The following is a 22,240-nucleotide window of genomic DNA, read 5'->3' as shown; positions in this document are numbered from 1 at the left end:
ATGGTCTTGGGCTGCATGAGTGTTGCTGGCACTGGGGAGCTGCAGTTCATTGAGGGAAACATGAATTCCAACATGTACTGTGACATTCTGAAACAGAGCATGATCCCCTCCCTTCGAAAACTGGGCCTCATGGCAGTTTTCCAACAGGATAACGACCCCAAACACAACCTCCAAGATGACAACTGCCTTGCTGAGGAAGCTGAAGGTAAAGGTGATGGACTAAACCCAATTGAGCACCTGTGGCGCATCCTCAAGTGGAAGGTGGAGGAGTTCAAGGTGTCTAACATCCACCAGCTCCGTGATGTCATCATGGAGGAGTGGAAGAGGATTCCAGTAGCAACCTGTGCAGCTCTGGTGAATTCCATGCCCAGGAGGGTTAAGGCAGTGCTGGATAATAATGGTGGTCACACAAAATATTGACACTTTGGGCACAATTTGGACATGTTCACTGTGGGGTGTACTCACTTATGTTGCCAGCCATTTAGACATTAATGGCTGTGTGTTGAGTTATTTTCAGAAGACAGTAAATCTACACTGCTATACAAGTTGTACACTGACTACTCTAAGTTATATCCAAGTTTTATTTCTATAGTGTTGTCCCATGAAAAGATATAATGAAATATTTGCAGAAATGTGAGGGGTGTACTCACTTTTGTGATACACTGTACATACTTGTCAGCATACTACAGCAATCCTACAGCAATTCAGTTAGCAATCGGTTAGTCAAAATGTCCAAGATGTCGAAGTCTAAAGCAACTAAAAACACTACTCAGGTAACTGAGTTTGAAAAACTCCCAACCAATTCTGTGGACGCTGGGGAGGGTGTGTAAAAACAGACAAGTACTTTTTTTTTATTAACAGGAAGCCTCGCACCATCGCTAAATGTTCTAGATCTAGATCTACATTCAACTATTAAGGTAGGCTGCGCTGTGTATTGTAGCTTCTACTGATTCTATCATTTAATTTATGAGTGTAATCTAATGACTGCCGTGAAATGTGGTACTTTTCTTTAAAAATCAAAGAAATCTGTGATTTTTGGAAAACAGGGTCAAGCACATTTTCCTGTGAATTTAGGAGGGCCCTACACATACATAATCACTTGAAAATAAACATTACCCGGGATGTCTTTTCTAGGTTTACACATCCCTAATTATTTAAGTGAACTGTTTTTTGTCTCAAGCCAAAATATATTCACATTGAACCTTACCCCAATTATAGGTACACAATCATTTTCTAGGCTGCATGTACGTATAGCTTGTAAAAATACTCACATCCCGTGTAGTGGATGTCCATGGAAGGTAGCAGATTGGGGCAGATGTGTGTATCCGGTGTCTCCCTGGAATGACTGGGACTGGTGTTTAAGTGGAGGATGTGCGTGTGATGTCTGCAGTAAGGCTGTGGTTCGTCTGCGCTGAGATTGCGCCCCCTCCTGGCCTTTCCCTGTGCAGATGGTGCCACTCTGCCCCAATGCATTGCGCATATACCAATCCCTCAAGCCTTCAAGAGCCAAAGCCTTGTGCAGGTGGCGTGTGGGTTCGTCTTGTTGAGCGGAGCCAGGCGTCGAGTCTGTGCTATAGTTTTGAGCTTTGTGTCGGGACTGAAACTGCGCCATGCCTGCATGCCCATTAGAAAGAGGCATTTCTGTGTATCCTTGCTGGTGATGCTGGACAGGAATAAACGGTCCGCAGGATTTGGTACGGCTCACCTTGACTCGCCGGGGCTCGCCCGGTTTGCCTCGCAGCATCATTGGACTGTACGCTGGTGGACCTATAATCAGAGCCTGGGAGGAAGGGAAGCCATTGATGTAAGGTGGAGGAGCCACTGAGGGTGCTTCCTGCCAGACTCTGGGTTTAATACTGTTCTGAGCCTGCAGTCTCTGCTGCTGTTGGCTGTGCATCTTCTGCTGCTTCGTCCACATGTAGTCAAGCAGGACATCACTGTAGCCTGCATTGGAACTGTTTGTACCACGGCCACCTGATACGGAGCGCACGCGTGTCACCTCCGCATGCCCGTTTACTTGCCTCACACGGCCATCCACCAGCACCTCTGAGCTCTTGTGGGACCCGTTTCGAACCCCATGGCCTGACAACTGTCCTCCGTCCTCCACTGTCCTGTCCAACAGAGCATCAGAGCTGTTGCTGCGACGTGTTTGGGTACTGTAGGGACAGCCGCCGGGTTCGAAAGACCCAGAGGATGAATCATCCTGAGACAGAACGGGCACTGCTTGAGACATCTCGGGATTGTCTGACCGCTGCTTTGCAGCAAAGGTGCCACTGGAGGATTCAGACCTGAAGAGAAATATAAGAAAGAGAAATGATGGCACTCACAAAATCAGGTAAAAACAAGGCTACTAAACTGCAAGTAAATAAAGAGATGAAATTATTGCTAATATGTTATTTTATCATCAAAATTGCATATTCGCGGCATCTATTCTTTTTATGTGACTGAATGGTTAAACAAGTGTCCAAAAAAATTCAAGAACGTAAGCTTTACATGCCTCAGGCTTAAAAGCTGCACAAAAATAAAACGCCTACTCCAGCTTTTACATTGTCCATGTGATAAACAGCAAAGCTAAGCTTTAAGATACTCGTTCTGAAGCAGAGGCTTCTTTCTTACATTACATTTACATTTGTGGCATTTAGCAGATGTTTTTATCCAAAGCGACTTACAATTATGACTAAACACAATTTAAGCAATTGAGGGTTAGGGCAACTAAGTGGCAACTAGGTAGGGGCTTGAACTGGCACCCTTGTGATAACTAGTCAAGTACCTTAACCACTGAGCTACCACTGCCTTTTAGTCCACCAATCACCCATCTTTCATCTTTTATTTGGTGCAGCTAAACTAGCCCTATTAATATTGTCACAGAGAAGCCACTTGCTGTAGTCAATCATAATTGAAAACACAGAACAATATCATGCCACAAAGTTAAAATTATAGGGTCTTCAGCAGCTCAGGTGGCGCAGCGGTAAAAAAGTATGCTAGCACACATAGGGCTAGGGGAAACAAAGTCAGCTCATAGGTCCTCATAACTGGTGCAACTGCGGCCCCTGCTGGCTGACTGATGGCACAGGGCTGAGGAATAATGCTGATGGGGGTGTGGCCCTCCATACACAGTGCCCGTCGGTGTAGGAACTTGACTCGTGCAGGTGAAAAATGCAGTCTGTACGGACTGTACGTGTATGTCAGTTGAGAGGCGTCCTCAGTCAGCGGTGAAGGGTCGAATCAGTATAGAGGACACAATTAGGGTAATTGGACACGACTAGATTAGGGGAGAAAATTGGGGGGAAAAGTGGAAAAAATAGAAAATTATAGGGTTTTATACACAGTCATATTATTGATCTAAATTCTTTTTTGAGCCATCCTAGATTTAGTTTTGACCCAGCCTATATTAGGTTTTGACCCAGCCTAGATCGGATGTGTCAAATTTAAACCCTGATTTCAGGCCAGTATCAAACACAGATACTTGGTATCATATTTGGACATTCCGAGTTTTAAAATAATGTAATTAAGAGCGTCTGACGGCACAAAATGCTGTTAGCCATGTGTATGTGTGTAATACAGACCTGATGTGCACCCCATTCCGGGTCAACTGGGGCGTAGCAGGGACGCTTCTGCCCTCTAGATTCGACACACTCCGTGGCAGAGTTCGACTCGGGCTGGAAAGGCAATGTGTTGCAACACACGTATAAATAACACAAAGTTTGTAATAATGATTTAAACAGCTTGCGTATAAAATCTACTAATAAATTGCACCAGGATTTGTACTAATAAGAATCAGACCCATGCTGCATCCCAGTTGTTTATTTTTACTGTTACACCCACAAAATGAATACAATTAATATAGTTAACTTTTATTAGAAGTTAATTTCATTTTATTTTCATCTAATGATTTATCCTGGTCAGGATCTCCACACACATTTTCAAAAAGAGAAAGTTCTAGATTGCAGGCAGGCCAGTCTAGCACCAAATACCACTCTGGTCACGTAAGTATACTGTAGTAATTCATGCAGAAGGTGGTTTGGATAGGTTTTGTTGAAATAAGCACATTCTTAAGCACATAAAGGACTTAAAAAAAGGTCTTTAAATCTAGTAGGTTTAAACTGCTCAGATTCAAACCCGGATCTTAGCAGTGGTGTGCAAGCGCAAGAGATTGCTGTGTCACCTGATTGCCTTTTATTTTAAGTGTTATACAAAATTTTTATGTCTTATTAGGAATACATTTAATCAATACATTTGATACCGACTGTGATGTTAGAATTATATGCAAAGTAATCCAATAAAAGAACAAAAGACGTATTTTGGATGACATCACAATGTATAACATCTTTGATATAAAAATGTTCAACCTAGTAGGGTCCACAACTTCTAAATGTCTGTACCTTCCAGCCCAGACTTTTGAATATATTCTCAGCAGAATTTCAGTCAGTTTGGAATTGCACAATGATTTGGAAAAAAAATTCATATTATAAGTAATCAAGTGAATCAATCAGGGAATCAATTTTTTATTTTTTTTTGTAATTGTATTGTTATTCCAAATATGAAGTCTGGTCATGTAAGTATGCTGTTGTCATTCCTGCAGAATGTGGTTTGGATTGGCTCAATTGAAATAAGCACATCCTTGAAAAAGGCAGCTTATGTTGATTATTGTGCCATCGCAGATGTGCAAGTTATCCATGCCATGTGCAGTAATACACCTCCATACCATGATGACTCTGGCTTTAACCTTTACACAGGTAACAACAATCATAATCTTCTTTAGCCCAGAGAAAATAATGTTATTTGACAAGGTAATCTTATCATATCACTGTGCATCAGCACACCAGGTAAATTTGAGCTCAAAAAGATGCAACGTGTAGATGTCGAAACAGGGATTTTGTTGTGTGTGAACACTCTAAACTGTGTTTACTTCAGACTTACAAAGTATTATGGAGCCCATATGCTGAGATCCATTACCAAAGCATTTAATGCAGTGCTATGGGAAGGTCACTGCCACTCAGTGGTGTTCAAAATGTTGCCTTTAAGTAGAGATTTCTCCAAATTCCCCACACTTTTTGATAAATGTATGCAGAGTTAAGAGTAAAATACCTACAGTTCTTGCAATTGCTCATTGTTATTCAACTACTGGATTATTTGAACTAAGAAAAGTATGTGTTCATTACGATTATTTTGATTTCTACGTACCTGGCTGAGCTGGACACAGAGTTGCGTCGTGCTCTCATCTCATAGTAGATCTCTACAGGGGAAAGTTTCCTACAGAACCTGCCGTCTGGGCTCCCCGGGTTTGCCCAGGGACAAGAGGGAGATGGACCATCAGAGAGCTCCTCTACAGCGAGAAAGAAAAAAACAGGGGGAAGATAGGTGTTTAGTGAGGACCAGTAAGAGAAAGGTAGAGTATTGACTTCTAGTAATTTATCAGTAATGGCTCTCTCCCTTTGGGTCTCTTTATCCTTTCAGTTTAAACTGGAGCTCATCATTTACAATTTACCTCTGCTCGTATCCTTCTATTTATTCATACTTACCTCAGTATTACAAAAACCTATTGTTAATCTCAACCATCATAATACATGCACTATTTACAGTACAAACAGGGTTTAAGAAATAAAACTCATGAGCCCTTGGTGAGTGTCATGACTACAAAATGCCATCCATCTTTTTAATTAAGCATTGAACATTGTTACTCTCTAATAATAATATGACATAATATATCTATTCAATAAGTTAGCATTATTATAGTATTCTCTAATTGTTACATTGATTTTAATTGAGTTACTTTATTATGTAAGTTATAGTAAGGCATTTTTTCCACATAATATAAGAATATATTATTATATAATTCCTACATTATTAATATAATAATTTGCAGTGTATAAAGGTAATACAAATACAAATATTTACTAAGGCATTACAATTGCAATTCTTAAGTAGACTTTTACCTAAAGCTAAAACAGCACAAATCTGCATTACGCTTCCTCTCTACTGATGCTGATCTCCACTTCTGATTGAGGAGAGCGAGACTGACACACGCTCCCTCCGACAAGTGAGCAGTACCCGACTGCATCTTTTCACCAGCATGAGACGAGTTCATATGCAGATCAGCTTTGTGTAAGGAGAGCCACACCCTGATCAACGAATGATTCCTCGACTCTGTGCAGGTGCCATCAATCAGCCAGCAGAGGTCGTAATTGCATAGTTATGAGGTCCCTATCCGGCTCCCTACCTAGATGAACAACAGCCAAACGTTGTTCATATAGCCGCCCAGTCTAGCCGGATGGCAGAGCTGAGATTCGATACGATGTATTCGAAATCCCAGCTCTGGCGTGCTAGCGTATATTACCGTTGCGCCACCTGATCGGCCAGGCATTGCAATTTTTAAGTAAACTTTTATCTGAAGGTAAAACAGCACAAAGATGTTATTTTAAAAAAAGAAAAATTGGACCCCTTGAAGTAAGTCCCAGCAGAAGTGGGCTAGAGTAATCCACTACTGCACCACACGAGCTCCTAAACTAAAAACATAACTGCATAACATTTTATATTGTCAAAGCAGGAAGGGTTTTAATGGTGACCATTTGTTTTTTTGTTTACAAGAATCTTGTAGAAAAAATGTAGAAAACAGAATACAGTGCAAATGTGACTGAAAAATACAGCATTAAAAATGTTCATTATTTTAGACATTGTCTTACTTAACCTGCCCTACATTTTGCCCCATGAAATTTAGGTTTCTGGTATTGTAGAGTCAGAAAGCACAGAAGCACAGATTCTTATTTGAAATAAAACATTGTGTGTGTTAATTGAAGCATGCAGCTCATTTTAGCTACATCTGCCTAAAAAGACACATTGGACAAAAGACATTAGTCTTGGCAGACTGACAAATGTTTTTTAGTGATGGTGGTGGTAGGGGGTTGTTTCCCCCTTTATCTTCCCAATATTGTTGCTTCCTTTTCCCTGTTGTGTACTGCAATCCTCTGCTGCCTGTGCCATCTTCTGGCTACGGCTTGTCCCATCCAACACATGCAATTTGGTAGCTGGTTGCTTCCTATTCAACAGCCAGCGGTGAGGCCTGACACAAAGCTTTACTGGGCATGGAGAGTCACGCTGATCTCTATCTGAATCTCCACACCGCTCTAGCAGGTGCTTACCCAGTCGTGGAGAAACCCTTTCTACCAACAGACAAAGCCAATCATGTCCGTGGCAATGCCGAGATTCAATCTCAGAACTCGTTGGTGAAAGCTACGCCACACAAGCACCGCCTGACTGACTACTTTTAAAGAAATGTGTGCATTTTCTTCCCCTGCCAAAGGAGCACACAGTGATATAACTAGTACAGATTTCACTTAAGCTTACCGTTCTCCTGACTGGTGGAGTCAGACATGGAGCTGCTGTCTAACCTCACTGCATTGTCTGTCAACACAAACACAACAAAACAAAATGCAGGTGATGTGTGAAACCCAAGCTGTTCAATGTTATTGATCCGTCCATCACTGCTAATGCTAGAGAAACAAGATGAAGTGCCTGCATGCTAATCCCTCATGTTTTGCCATGTCGTTAGTATGTTTAGTATGTGTGATGTTCTTGTTCCCCATTGCTGACCCACAAGTATATGAACCGCTGTATGGTGTAGAACTAGCCAATTCTCTGCATTGCTTGGGCTATTTGGCTTCCTGCCTACAACAAATCTAACTAGCTATGTACTATTTGTTATAGATACACTTGTAGCTACACAGAACTTATAGCTACTAAATAAATTATAATTTGTGCACCCTAATAGTAGTAAGCAGACTTTTTCAAGAGCGAACACAAGCAAGCTACATAGCTATAGCAGTTTTGAATGTCTGCTGACTTTGTGAGACGTATTGTAGCTGTCAAACCCCAGTAAAAGTACGGTGGGCATGACCCCTATACCCACCAATGCCATAATATATTTGGAAAGAGTGTAACACTCAACACTACTCTTCTTTAGTGGATGTACTACTAGATTTATGGGCAGAAATTAAATAACCAGGGGCATATTAGGGATGCCATTAAAAAGATACGGTCTCTGACAAGGATCAGCAAACCTGAAATGTGGATGTGTGTATACATAGCGGATGTACATAGCAGAAAAGCCTATATGACAAACAAATGACATAAAGTAAACATTTTAAAGTAAATACAGCAGCCAAGGTAAATTTGGCAAGGTAATTTTATGACAAATGAAACACTGCCACCTAGTGGTTAACTCATGCACTTCGGTAATCACTGAACACAGCTGGGATTCGAACTCGAGTCTCTTTTATGACTAATAATCAGATGACATTTTGTATTATATGTATATGAGTTTACTTTATATTACATATTACGTTTGATTGGAACATCTGTGAGCCTTTAATGTACATGTGAAGAATACGTGTTTGTGTGGTATATAAAAGTAGTCCTAAAGTGTGTGTGTGTGTGTGTGTGTGTGTGTGTGTGTGTGTGTGAGAGAGAGAGAGAGAGAGAGATAAACAGTGTCAGCAAGAATAAGAGGAAAAGGGTGGTTACACAAAACTTCCTATGCTGCATGTACTATGCTGCTTATCGAAGGTTGACCTTTACTTCTGTGTGTGTGTGTGTGTGTGTGTGTGTGTGTGTGTGTGTGTGTGTGTGTGTGTGTGTGTGTGAGTGCTGTCTGTTTGTTTATTAGAATTTTAACATCATGTTTTACACTTTGGTTACATTCATGACAGGAAACGGTAGTTACCCATTACACAAGATTATCGAAACACAGTCATGGACAACCTAGTTCACCTTATATGCATGTCTTTGGACTGTGGGAGGAAACCGGAGCACCCGGAGTAAACCCACACAGACACGGGGAGAACATGCAAACTCCACACAGAAAGGACCCGGACCGCCCCACCTGGAGATCGAACCCAGGACCTTCTTGCTGTGAGGCGACAGTGCTAACCACTTAGCCACCGTCTGTTCCTAATCACTTAATACTATACTATACTTATGTGTTTTCATGATCCTGAACTGAAACCCTACTTGTACAAATCTGATCTCTCACAGATACTGCTTTTTAATCTCTCACACACATTTAGGTCACTGACAAAAGATGGTTTTGTTAACAACTAGTTTTTCAAACATTTCTTTTTTTTGCATTTTCTCCACCATTTTTTCTCTCAAACTAGTCATATCCAATTATCCGATTGCATTACGCTTTCTCTTTACTAATGCTGACCACTCTGACTGAGGAGAGCCGTGACTAACACACGTCTGCTCCGACACGTGTGCAGTAGCCGACTGCATCTTTTAAACCTGCACAAGGATAGTTCATATGTGGATCAGCTTTGTGTACTGAGAGACACACCCTGATCACATTATCTCCGTCCCTGTACAGGCGTCATCAATCAGCCAGCAGAGGTCGTAAATGCATCAGTTTTGAGGAATCCCCTCTGGCACCCTCCCAGCCTGTTGGTAACAGAGCTAAGATTTGAAGCGATGAGCTCGAGATAAACATTAAATATTTTAAATGCATTATTTTAAATGCATGTTTCAAAATTACATTTCATACTAAAATAGAGGTGCCACAGGACACAGAATGTTTTTCAACAATATTTTTTGGAATATTTAAAACTTGTTCTATTTTAATATCACAATTTTAAAAGTTTTGGACAAAAAATGTCCCAAATTAATGTATTCTAAATTTTATCAGAGCAAATAACCTTTTAATATGTTTCTTGATCTTAAACGTTTCATGCAAAAGTGTAAACAACCCTGATCAAATTCATGTTTTGTAAGAATAAATATAGATATAAACTTAAAATTATACATTTATTCATAAACCATACATTTAAAATTGTAGCCCATATAACAAAAATATATTTTTATTACATTGCATGCAGCAAATGTGGAGAATCTGTGCATTAAAATGTGCTGTGAAATTCACTACATTTATAGTTCTCTTAGTTCAAAAATAACCAAAAAATGGAATTTGACCAAGGGTGTCCAAACTTCAGATTTAGCTGAGACCGCTGTATAAAGCGTGTAAACTATAAGGTTCTCCAGTAAACACAAAGCAATAGGTCCAAGGCCTTGTACAATCAGCAATCATTTTAAGTCTTCATGGGTCCTGCTGCCTAAATCTTTGCCATAATAAGGACGGCAGTTCTTAGTTAAAATGTAATCTGCTCATAGTGAAAATGTTGCTAATATAGTCAGATCCTCTGCGCATTAAATATTGTGATATATTATAGAACTGAATCTAACTAAATACTGCACTTTCTAGGCATTTTTTTATTTATTTAACAGTAATAAAAACTTGTGGTCTAGCATCTAGTGCTCTTAATCTCACCTGTATGACATCCTCTGTGAACGGTCGTCCTCTTGCCCTGACACAGTTGTTGGTCGACATCTGTGTGCCTGCGGAGGGTGCTGCTAAACAGGGTTTTCTTCAATTTCCGCTGAGCTGCGTCTTCCTCCTACATCATACATAATTTTTTTAAACCTAAACAACCTCTGACCAGGGACATTACCATGTCAATAGCAGATTTTTGGCTGTTAAAAAAGTACACACCTCGCTTCTTAGATTAGGTTTGGAGGCACTGCGAGATGAACCGACTCTGTGTCGTACATGGGGAGGTTTTTCACCTGCCTCGGTAGGAAACTCGTTTGGAAGCACTCCAGTCAGCTCCTGCAATATAAGTCGCACATTGCAAAATTTAAAATAAAAAAGTCGTTTGGGTAAAGTAAGAAAATACCAGTTTTCCATGTTAACCAAGACATGTAACCAAGATTCCATTGATTCTTTAGTTTTGCATACAAGGAAAAAAGCCACAGAAATCCCAATACATTACTGAAAATGTTGTCTATGTTGTCTATCTATAAAATTAAATAATGCAGCAAGAATTTCAAAATCTCTGCTGCTCATCCATACTCTGACAAGTGACTAATGGGATTAATGGCTCAGCTTTTTAAAATTAAACATAAACAACCACCCTTAGGTTTGATGAAACAAACATAAATCAGTTATTTTTCACCACAACTGTAATAAATTATCAACCTGAAGTTGTTTTCTCACTCACTCTTTATGTTATAATAACTTTAATATTATGTTATAATAACCATTAGATGGCATTTTGTTTCCCACCTCTGTTCCACAGCCAGTGGTTGGGAATCTCATACATTATTAACCTATTATTTTAAAAAAATGACTGGTTTTAGGCAATCGAGTCATGCAGCGCACAGAAAGTTGGGTAGTCAATAGACTCTATGTGAGATGGGTTTGCCCACTAATCATTAAACAGTGGGAGTTACAGTGGGACTGCAGCACTAATGCTCAGTTACCCAGCACCACATGTTGTGTTATCCACAGACAGCAGGATACAGCACTGTGCAGGATGCAGGATTCAGTCTGATAATGAGGTGTGTGTTGGTACATGTGTGCATGACAAAGACTTCCTACTCGTGCACCTGGATGTAGTTTGACCAGAATTCTAATGTTATGTATATTTGTGTGTGGGGTGTGTGTGTGTAAAGCGTACCGCCTCCTGCAGACACACACGTCTGAGTTCGGCCAGCTGGGTGCTCAGTAAAGCCTGAAGACTTCTCCGTCTTTCTTGCAGGTCCACCATCCGTTCAGCACGATGCTTACTGTCCATCGAGTTGTGTGGCTCTACACATGCAAGCATACACACATACACACAAACGTTACAGAAACTGTCACATTTATGTCCCCATAAAAAATAAGTTGGACTAAAGTGCACTTTAGAATTTGTGCCTACTTTAACCTCCAATTTCCAGTCCAATTTCACACAGATTTAAAACATACACTATTTTTTTGGAAATGTAACAGAACTGCTTTATTGACATGTTGATTTAAGATGTACTGTAGATCAACCAAAGAACCAACTTTACTGTCAATAAAAAACACCCCCAAACATATGTGACCCACCTCCTGCTGCACAACACCTTAAACACTCTAATAAGTGTTTTTAGTGGACCTGCTGACTTGCGTCATTACAGCACAGCAGATTCAACTGCAACTTGAATGAATAAATCATGGCTGTCCAGTCATATACAGTGTAGTCATTAAAGCTACCCATTGTACCCGAGCTGTTTTGTTTACAGTTCATAAGGTCTCTTCTGGCCAGCTGTGCTAGAGATGGAATTTGAAATTGGTTCCCAGCTACTGAAACATAAAATAAACCAGCATCTGTCCTTGAAGTTTATCTACATCAGCTAAATAACACAAACACTGATGTGCTCACCAGGCCCGGTGATTAGGTGAGCTTTGACCTCCATGTCATGTGTGTTGCTGCTTGATTGTGTCTTCACCTGCAAGAAAAAAGACCTTTTGTAATTAGCACTTTATGGGTTTTAGCAGGTAACTGTAAGTAAGAAAATCACATTGTGGATTTTCTACCACATTTCATAATTACAGCTGAAATAATTACATTGTAAATGTAACATCATACATCCACTACACTGTCACTACACTGTCATGGGTCAGCTTTCTCCAATGCACTCTGTCTGATGACACTTGTAGCCGACTACCTCCTGATAATGCAATCTACGCCATGATGTTGTCAATCCGGCTTATTCTTGGTCTTCCTCATCTTCTGTGTCCTTCCACAAGTCCTGTCATAACACTGCCTTCAATGTTGTCATGCAGGTGCCTCATCACATGGCCAAAGAAACGTATCTTGTGGGACTTAATGTGGTTCAGTAGCACCTTTCCTGTTCTGGCCATCTTGTAAACTTGATCAGTGGTCATGAGGTTTTTAACAGTTTTTGATACACTTGTTCTAAAAAATAAAAACCTTAATGTGTCATTCTTCCTCTTTCTTTGAGGTCCAGGCTTTACATCTATATGTGGCTACTGGCCAGACCCAGGCTTTTATCAATCGTAGCTTGGTGATGGTGCTACTTGACTTGTGTTTCCATATCCTTGACAATTTGACCATTATCACCATGCCCACTGCTATTACCAACTTTCTTTTACTATCATATTCTGCAATGTTTGATACTTTACTTCCTAAATATAACAACAAGTCTATTTGTTCAATTTTATTTGACCTACAGCTTCTTCTATGGACACCTGAGACCTCTTAGAAGTTCTACGTGCATGAGGTAGAATTTTGTCTCCAGTAGTTAAACTACAACAGCAGATCCTATTTTTCAATTGCAGTAATGCAGGAGGAGTGCGAGGTGCTTGGGTTCATGTCCAACAATGGAATGTAAACAAATAACCCAGGACCAGCATTTTTCAGGTGATATTAACTCAGACCTGCTTAAACTAAATTGCTTTAAAAATTGTGTTGTAATCTTCGATGTTTTTTCTGTGACTAGTGATATCAAATAACAAACTTTATAGGGAGTGACACTTAAAGTGTCACTGGCACTAAAGAAAAGTACAACTGTAAATGAACAAAAACGATTTCAGTGACCCCTTGTGTAAAAGATTGCAAGCAGGTTAGTTCAGTGGTACCTTGAAACTCAACGTCAGTTGGTTCTGGGAGTGGCGTTGAGTTTAAAAGGCATTGAGTTTCAAGGTATTTTTTTCCCCACAAAGATGGATGTGAAACCTTTAAATATGTTCTATGTTCCGGTGGTACTGCATATATTTTAGGCTAATGTAAAAAAATAGGGTAGTTTTTAACACTTATACAGTGTATCACAAAAGTGAGTACACCCCTCACATTTCTGCAAATATTTCATTATATCTTTTCATGGGACAACACTATAGACATGAAACTTGGATATAACTTAGAGTAGTCAGTGTACAGCTTGTATAGCAGTGTAGATTTACTGTCTTCTGAAAATAACTCAACACACAGCCATTAATGTCTAAATAGCTGGCAACATAAGTGAGTACACCCCACAGTGAACATGTCCAAATTGTGCCCAAATGTGTCGTTGTCCCTCCCTGGTGTCATGTGTCAAGGTCCCAGGTGTAAATGGGGAGCAGGGCTGTTAAATTTGGTGTTTTGGGTACAATTCTCTCATACTGGCCACTGGATATTCAACATGGCACCTCATGGCAAAGAATTCTCTGAGGATGTGAGAAATAGAATTGTTGCTCTCCACAAAGATGGCCTGGGCTATAAGAAGATTGCTAACACCCTGAAACTGAGCTACAGCATGGTGGCCAAGGTCATACAGCGGTTTTCCAGGACAGGTTCCACTCGGAACAGGCTTCGCCAGGGTCGACCAAAGAAGTCGAGTCCACGTGTTCGGCGTCTTATCCAGAGGTTGGCTTTAAAAAATAGACACATGAGTGCTGCCAGCATTGCTGCAGAGGTTGAAGACGTGGGAGGTCAGCCTGTCAGTGCTCAGACCATACGCCGCACACTGCATCAACTCGGTCTGCATGGTCGTCATCCCAGAAGGAAGCTGACGCACAAGAAAGCCCGCAAACAGTTTGCTGAAGACAAGCAGTCCAAGAACATGGATTACTGGAATGCCCTGTGGTCTGACGAGACCAAGATAAACTTGTTTGGCTCAGATGGTGTCCAGCATGTGTGGCGGCGCCCTGGTGAGAAGTACCAAGACAACTGTATCTTGCCTACAGTCAAGCATGGTGGTGGTAGCATCATGGTCTTGGGCTGCATGAGTGTTGCTGGCACTGGGGAGCTGCAGTTCATTGAGGGAAACATGAATTCCAACATGTACTGTGACATTCTGAAACAGAGCATGATCCCCTCCCTTCGAAAACTGGGCCTCATGGCAGTTTTCCAACAGGATAACGACCCCAAACACAACCTCCAAGGTGACAACTGCCTTGCTGAGGAAGCTGAAGGTAAAGGTGATGGACTAAACCCAATTGAGCACCTGTGGCGCATCCTCAAGTGGAAGGTGGAGGAGTTCAAGGTGTCTAACATCCACCAGCTCCGTGATGTCATCATGGAGGAGTGGAAGAGGATTCCAGTAGCAACCTGTGCAGCTCTGGTGAATTCCATGCCCAGGAGGGTTAAGGCAGTGCTGGATAATAATGGTGGTCACACAAAATATTGACACTTTGGGCACAATTTGGACATGTTCACTGTGGGGTGTACTCACTTATGTTGCCAGCCATTTAGACATTAATGGCTGTTGTGTTGAGTTATTTTCAGAAGACAGTAAATCTGCACTGCTATACAAGTTGTACACTGACTACTCTAAGTTATATCCAAGTTTCATGTCTATAGTGTTGTCCCATGAAAAGATATAATAAAATATTTGCAGAAATGTGAGGGGTGTACTCACTTTTGTGATACACTGTATATCCAAGTTTTATTTCTATAGTGTTGTCCCATGAAAAGATATAATGAAATATTTGCAGAAATGTGAGGGGTGTACTCACTTTTGTGATACACTGTATATAACACTAAAACTAACACAAATATAATTTAAAAACACTAAAACACAACCAAAAACATTTAAAAATCTTAAGCTTTAAAGTGGATATGATGGTTACTTTGCACAAATGCATCTCATTCATTTGTGCAATATTTAGATTAATCTCATATGTGCGCTTTGTTGACGTCTTACTGCACCGCTCAAGCCAGGTCCTAAACAAAGTTGCTGTTCATTGTTAATTTGAAATTAAATAAATGAATATTAAAAACAAGGCTGAACACATTGAGTTTAAGGGTACAAATTTCTCCATGAAGGGCGTTGAGTTTCAAAGATTCTGAGTTTAGGGGACATTGAGTTACAAGGTACCGTTGTAATTAACCAGGTCCATGGGGTGCTTAATATGTGGAAAAGAAAACACTACCTTTAAGCCCAATATACCTTACTCCATAATAAACTGTTTGGGAAAGCTAGTAATTTAACAGTAATTTAATTCCAATGTGTTTGTGTATTTATATTTTTAATCCAGACCTACAATATCATTTTACCAGCCTTATCTGTATTAATCATCAGTTTGTCTCACCTTCCAGCTGTGCTCATGCGTGCTCCAGTGTATTGGGTCTGTGGCCATGCAGCACTTCTACTGACCGGCCTGAGGGGGGAGCCACTTCACTGCTGCTCCTTCTGCTTGATGCTTTATGAACTCAATGCCCTGTAACAAGCAAGGCACACACAAACACACATCATAACTGAGTGAACCGAACTGCCATCAAAACACAGATGAGGGTCTGGGTTAAAAGAAGTTCAGTGCGGGTGCAGGTGGGTTTATGAAGTTAAACATAACATGACTATGAGAGCTCAGCTGTGCTGTTATAACAGCCTAAAGTTTCACTAATATTATAAATAAGTACGTGCAGCCCCGGTTCTGGACTGCTTTGCTTGGGGGGGGCAGTAAAACCTAATGAGGGGGCATGTTGATAGTCAGGTTTTTGAAGCCAGAAATATATTCAAGGCTTGATTTGTGCATGAATGATGACAGCCAAGCTATTGATACTGGCTTAAAGTGATGTATGAGGTAAAGAAATAAAAATGCATGTTTTCGAACTTAAACTTAAAACCCAATGATTAAAAAATACATGTTGATTATGTAAATGGAGAAAAAAGATTATCTAATTGTATTTCATTTTAATACGCCCCCTTAATTAAATTGCCATTACTAATAGAACTCTATTTCTTGAAAGGCTTTAATACAAATTTATGTCAAAGCTGACAAATGTACCTACACACAGACTGAGAATATTCAAACGTGGAAATAGGAATGAGTGAGAATATTTATATTATTGGGAAATAAAAATATAAAGAAAACAAAAGAATACTAATTCTGTAAAAAAAAAGTGTTTACCAGTATACCTGCCTCTCGCTCACACTAACAGAACATATACTGCCGAACTGAACTGTTTGGGGCAGTCTGCCGATTTTTATATGACTCAAAGAGCCAATCAGGAATAAGCAAGGAAATATCTTCACACTGTAAAACAAAATGCATTTTTGTGATTGGTTCAGAGATAATTTTAAAAATAGCCGTTGCTTGCATTGTGCTTGGGGGGGCAAAGACACAATTTGGGGGGGGCAATGCCCCCCTCAGCCCCCCCCCTAGCGCCGGCCCTGAGTACGTGACACTGTTGTGCTAAAAAGCCAGTATCTTAGGGTATTTGACTACATTTGGGATATCAGTAAATTGTGTAAATCAAAATGTATGGACACATTATCCAAGGTCTGGATGATTTTCATTCTTTTTGTACTTAAGTATCACAAGTAGACTCTATATATGGTGACTAGAACATTTATTAATATGGTAATTTTCTAGTTCATTTGGTTGCATCACAATTATATGTTTTAATGTCCATCCTAACTACCCACTGTCATGCCCTGCTTTTTGGGTTCTTTTTCAGTTCACAAGATTATATCGAACACAGTCATGGACAATTCAGTGTCTCCGATTCACCTCACTTGCACGTCTTTGGACTGTCGGAGGAAACCGGAGCACCCGGAGTAAACCCACACAGACACGGGGAGAACATGCAAACTCCACACAGAAAGGACCCGGACCGCCCCACCTGGGGATCGAACTCAGGACCTTCATGCTGTGAGGTGACAGTGCTATCCACTTAGTTGGAAGATGTCTAGTTCTGAATTTTGATGTGTATCATATCAAGGTAAACATAACATGACTATGATAGCTCAGCTGTGTGGTTATAACAGCCTAAAATTTCCATAATGTTATAAATAAGTACATGACACACTGTTGTGCTAAAAAAAACAGCATCTTAGGTATTTGACTACATTCAGGATAGCAGTAAATTGTGTAAATCAAAATGTATGGACACAATATCTGCAGCAATAGAGGAGATACAACTGGGTAATTGGATATGACTAGATTGGGAGAATAGGGGGAAAATGCATAAATCGAATAATTAAAAATGTTTAAAAATATGTGATCCCACATAAAGACGCTGTTTTTATTGCAAAGTGACCTTTACTATACCAGAGTACCAAGCATACGGTTAATTGGTCAACTAGAAATATCACAGAATTGCCACCGAGGTTAGTACAAGCGCCAAATTGAAACCACAACTGCAATAGTTTTTATTCACTTGTTCAGTATAATATGGAGCATTTAGAAGAAAAACTGAAGACACTGAGAACTGCTTTTGATCTGCAGACCAGGTACAAACTCATCATAACAAGACCAAAAGACAAAGTTCAACAACACCTCAAGACTAGAATTCAAAATGAAAAAATTTCACACAGAACACAATACATGGGTTTTCAGAGGTCAGCAAAGCGGTGACATAGAAAAAATTTAACACTCAAACAAGAACTCTACAATCACACTCTATTATAGCAAAGCGCTATTGTTTTTGCTACTGCTGTTTACAATAGTTGCTTTCAGTGCATGGTGGAGAATGACGCCACATCCTTCTACTTTCACGAGTATCCTTGTACAACTGGAAACCGAGAATAGCACATTAGGTACAGTACTAGTGTGTCCATATGTCCGGTTTTAGAGTGGACGGAGAGGTTTTTCATCTGCCTGTCTGCAGTCCAGCTTAATGCCTGGACAGAAATGTATTTGTCCTGCTTTGGAAGCTAAACGGATCATTATTAATTTGCCTGACATTGGCTTATGAACATTTCAAAAGAAATGACTTGTATTTTATTGGTTTAAAGCCACCGCTTTCTGTGAGAATATGACAGTTCATACTGTCAACATGCCAAAATGAAAAACAATATACAGTGGCTGGCTCACCACCCTTTCATGTCAAAGAGAAAAGCAGTTGTAGCCTAGTGGTTAGGTACTGGTCCAGTAATCAGAAGGTTGCCAGTTCAAGCCTCATCACTGCCAGGTTGTGACTGTTGGGCCCTTGAGCAAGGCCCTTAACCCTCAATTGCCTAGATTGTATACTGTCACAACTGTAAGTAGCTTTGGGTAAAAGCGTCTGCTAAATGTCGAAATGTGAATGAGCAGAAAAGATGAATTTCATTCTTTTTGTACTATTATCACCAGTAGACTTACTGTGGTGAGTAGAACATTCAATAATATGACAATTTTCTTGTCCATTTGGTTGCATCACAATTCTAACTACCTACTGTCATGCCCTTCTTTTTGGGTTATGGAAGTGACCTAGTTCTTGATTTTGATGTGTACCATATTATCATGTAATGCACTTTAATAAAAGTATTGGGATCATATTGTAAATCAGGATAAACAGTTAGGTAAACATAATTAAAGTTTGATACTGGCCCATGTCTAACAGGCAGACATAAATAAGTGATAATAAACTTTCCTCACTGCTAATAGGCCAGTTCATGGGAACCGTGAACAGGAAATTGATCTCTAAAGGAGGAAGTGACTGAGGGAAGCAGAAATGGGAGGCTCAAACAGACCTACACAAACAATACCCAGAAAAAGAGAAAGCCTGACACGAACAACATAGTTAATCCTGTTTACAAAAAATTTTTACTCATAAAACACTAAACCTCAGAGAACAAAGCTGTGTTTTAAGGTTTTATCCAAGAGGGCCACATAACCACTTCCTGTAAACATCTCTGTCACCACAGGCACAGAGTATGTGCGGACTGCAAGAAAGCACACATCCCGTTTGATGAGCGTATTCCAAAAAATGTGTATCCTGTAGCAAAAAACAAATGTCAGAAAAGAAAAGTGCTCAGTTAAAGACTAAAGTTAGTTTCTAATAACATTTGTATTTAATTATTTTAAAAACAGCTATAGCAACCTAACAATTATACTGTATTAATTACACCGATCAGCTATAACATTAAAATCACCTCCTTGTTTCTACACTCACTGTCCCTTTTATCAGCTCCACTTACCATATAGAAGCACTTTGTAGTTCTACAGTTACTGACTGTAGTCCATCTGTTTCTCTGCATGCTTTGTTAGCCCCCTTTCACCCTGTTCTTCAATGGTCAGGACCCCCACAGGACCACCACAGAGTAGTTATTATTTAGGTGGGGGATCATTCTCAACACTGCAGTGACACTGACATGGTGGTGGTGGTGGTGTGATAGTGTGTGTTGTGCTGGTATGAGTGGATCAGACACAGCAGCGCTGATGGAGTTTTTAAACACCTCACTGTCCCTGCTGGACTGAGAATAGTCCACCAAACAAAAATATCCAGCCAACAGCGCCCCGTTGGCAGTGTCCTGTGACCACTGATGAAGGTCTAGAAAATAACCAACTCAAACAGCAGCAATAGATGAGCGATCATCTCTGACTTTACATCTACAAGGTGGACCAACTAGGTAGGAGTGTCTAATAGAGTGGACAGTGAGTGGACACGGTATTTAAAAACTCTCGCAGCGCTGCTGTGTCTGATCCACTCATACAACACACACTAACACACCACCACCATGTCATTGTCACTGCAGTGCTGCAAATGATCCATCACCTAAATAATACCTGCTCTGTGGTGGTCCTGTGGGGAAACAGATGGACTACAGTCAGTAATAGCAGAATTTCAAAGTGCTTCTATACGTTAAGTGGAGCTGATAAAATGGACAGTGAGTGTAGAAACAAGGAGGTGGTTTTAATGTTATGGCTGATCAGTGTATGTCAGCGTACAATTTCGCTATGGACTCATCCAAAAGTGTGTTTTTTAAAAGTGGTATATACACCAGTGAGACAAAACATTAGGACCACCCCCCTAAAATGCTGTCAAAACATCTGTGGCATGCAGAGACATGGAATCAGCAAGACATCTGAAAGGGCTCCGTGTTATCTGATTCCAGGACAAAAGCAGCAGGCCCTGGTACCTGATACCAGCATCCCTGTTAGATCTCTTCTGTGGGTAAAAGATGCACACGTACCCAGGAGTCAGCAAGGGCACTACACACAGCCACACACACAGAAGGGTTTGATCCACTGTGTGTTGTAACACATTCACTTTATCACCAGGATTAAAATGATCAGCATTTCGAGCCACAGTAGCTCTTCCCTTGGTCTGTACCTTCATTTGCTCAGGCTTGAAAGAGTCTTGATCGCCCATTAACCTGTCGGCAGTTTGCGGCTCAGTGGTCCTCAGATCACTGTCAGTGGATACTCACACTGGTTGTCTGTAAGTAGCCCTTGCTGTTTCTAGGAGATATATCAGCTCAGGCATCTGACCTTAACAATTATCCTCATCAAAGTCCCTTATAAAAGTCACTCAAGTCTTTATGCCTGATAAAATCTGCTGCATTCAACAAGTAAACTAATAGTAGCTACTATTAGCCCAACATTTAATATATCCCCAACTGCCACATGCATAATTGTTAAGAAACAGACATTGCCATGCACATTTTTTGGTGTTTTGGCTCATCGGTAGGGTGGCCGGACAGTCCGGCTTTTAAGCTGCCAGTACTCCATCCACGCAACGCTAGGACGGACACTTAAAAATCCTGCTTTTGGAGTAAACTGGTTTCATTTTTGATCAATATTATCTGTCATTGGCTCAGGTACATGTCAAAACATATTTCATTGGTTTAACAGCCTCCTTTCACTGCTTATAATGCTACCACTGGCCAATCGCAGAAGGTCCGCCCTCTAAATGCTAGTCTGTGATTGGGTGGTTGAATTTTGCCCGCACGCTCTGTTCTGTAAACACAGCAATTAATCAGCTCTCATGCTCAGGAACGCTGTAAAAATGCCAAAATGTAAACTTTTGGAGGCAGCGAGGAACGGACTTAAATATGAAAAGTAGACACAACATTTAGTGAGTAAAACAGTAATTTGTTATAGAATTCTTGCTTAAATTGGTCAAAAACTCTGTTATATGGGTTACGGATTCATTCTGTGTGTTGCAGTATCATGTCCCCCTGTTCCTAATATGACGTCCATCTTTTGGGTGTAATGTCTGTCTTTTTGGGGTGTAATGTCCTCCTTTTTGTTACTATGAATGTGGCCACCCTACTCATCGGTGTATTCAGATACTCAAACATAAATGATTTTTTTTTTTTTTTTTTCTGATCACATTTGTCCTGCACAGGTCGTTTTCGATCGGTTGTCTGTTTATATTTGTCATGTTTTTGTGTCTTATCACATGAACTTTGGAAGTTGTAGCCTAGCGGTTAAGATACTGGACTAGTAATCAAAAGGTTGTCACTGTTGGTCCCTTAAGCAAGGCCCTTAACCCTCAATTGCTTAGACAATATACTGTCACAGTATTGTAAGTCGCTTTGGATAAAAGTGTCTGCTAAATGCTGAAAATGTAAATGAACTGTTTAGTATATTTGTTATAACATCTGCTGGCAATTTGTCAACAGGTTTTAGTCTTTAATTACACAAAATGTTTATTAGCATGCTGATTACAGTTGTCTTCCACGACTTTTAATTGTTTTAATGATCACATTAGTCGTCTACATGTTTTTTGTTTTGAAACAC

General features: G+C 40.3%; 1 protein-coding gene across 1 annotated transcript in view; it reads right to left on the bottom strand.

Annotated features, from left to right (window-relative positions):
- Positions 1–22,240, bottom strand: part of ccdc120a (coiled-coil domain containing 120a) — a 53,438-nt gene that overhangs the window by 4,879 nt on the left and 26,319 nt on the right. Inside the window, exons 2-10 of the mRNA XM_062998577.1 lie at positions 15,881–16,009; positions 12,231–12,297; positions 11,505–11,635; positions 10,538–10,654; positions 10,316–10,442; positions 7,345–7,401; positions 5,185–5,326; positions 3,567–3,659; positions 1,272–2,288 (exon numbers count right to left, since the gene is read on the bottom strand). Of these exons, the coding sequence (XP_062854647.1) occupies positions 1,272–2,288; positions 3,567–3,659; positions 5,185–5,326; positions 7,345–7,401; positions 10,316–10,442; positions 10,538–10,654; positions 11,505–11,635; positions 12,231–12,297; positions 15,881–15,928 (1,799 nt within the window). The 5' untranslated portion in view covers positions 15,929–16,009. The remainder of the gene's footprint in view (positions 1–1,271; positions 2,289–3,566; positions 3,660–5,184; positions 5,327–7,344; positions 7,402–10,315; positions 10,443–10,537; positions 10,655–11,504; positions 11,636–12,230; positions 12,298–15,880; positions 16,010–22,240) is intronic.

The sequence above is a fragment of the Trichomycterus rosablanca genome, chromosome 7, assembly GCF_030014385.1.
Source record: "Trichomycterus rosablanca isolate fTriRos1 chromosome 7, fTriRos1.hap1, whole genome shotgun sequence".
Lineage (NCBI taxonomy): Eukaryota > Metazoa > Chordata > Actinopteri > Siluriformes > Trichomycteridae > Trichomycterus > Trichomycterus rosablanca.
Note: the sequence above shows the minus strand (reverse complement) of the source record. Positions and strands in the feature narration are given on the sequence as shown.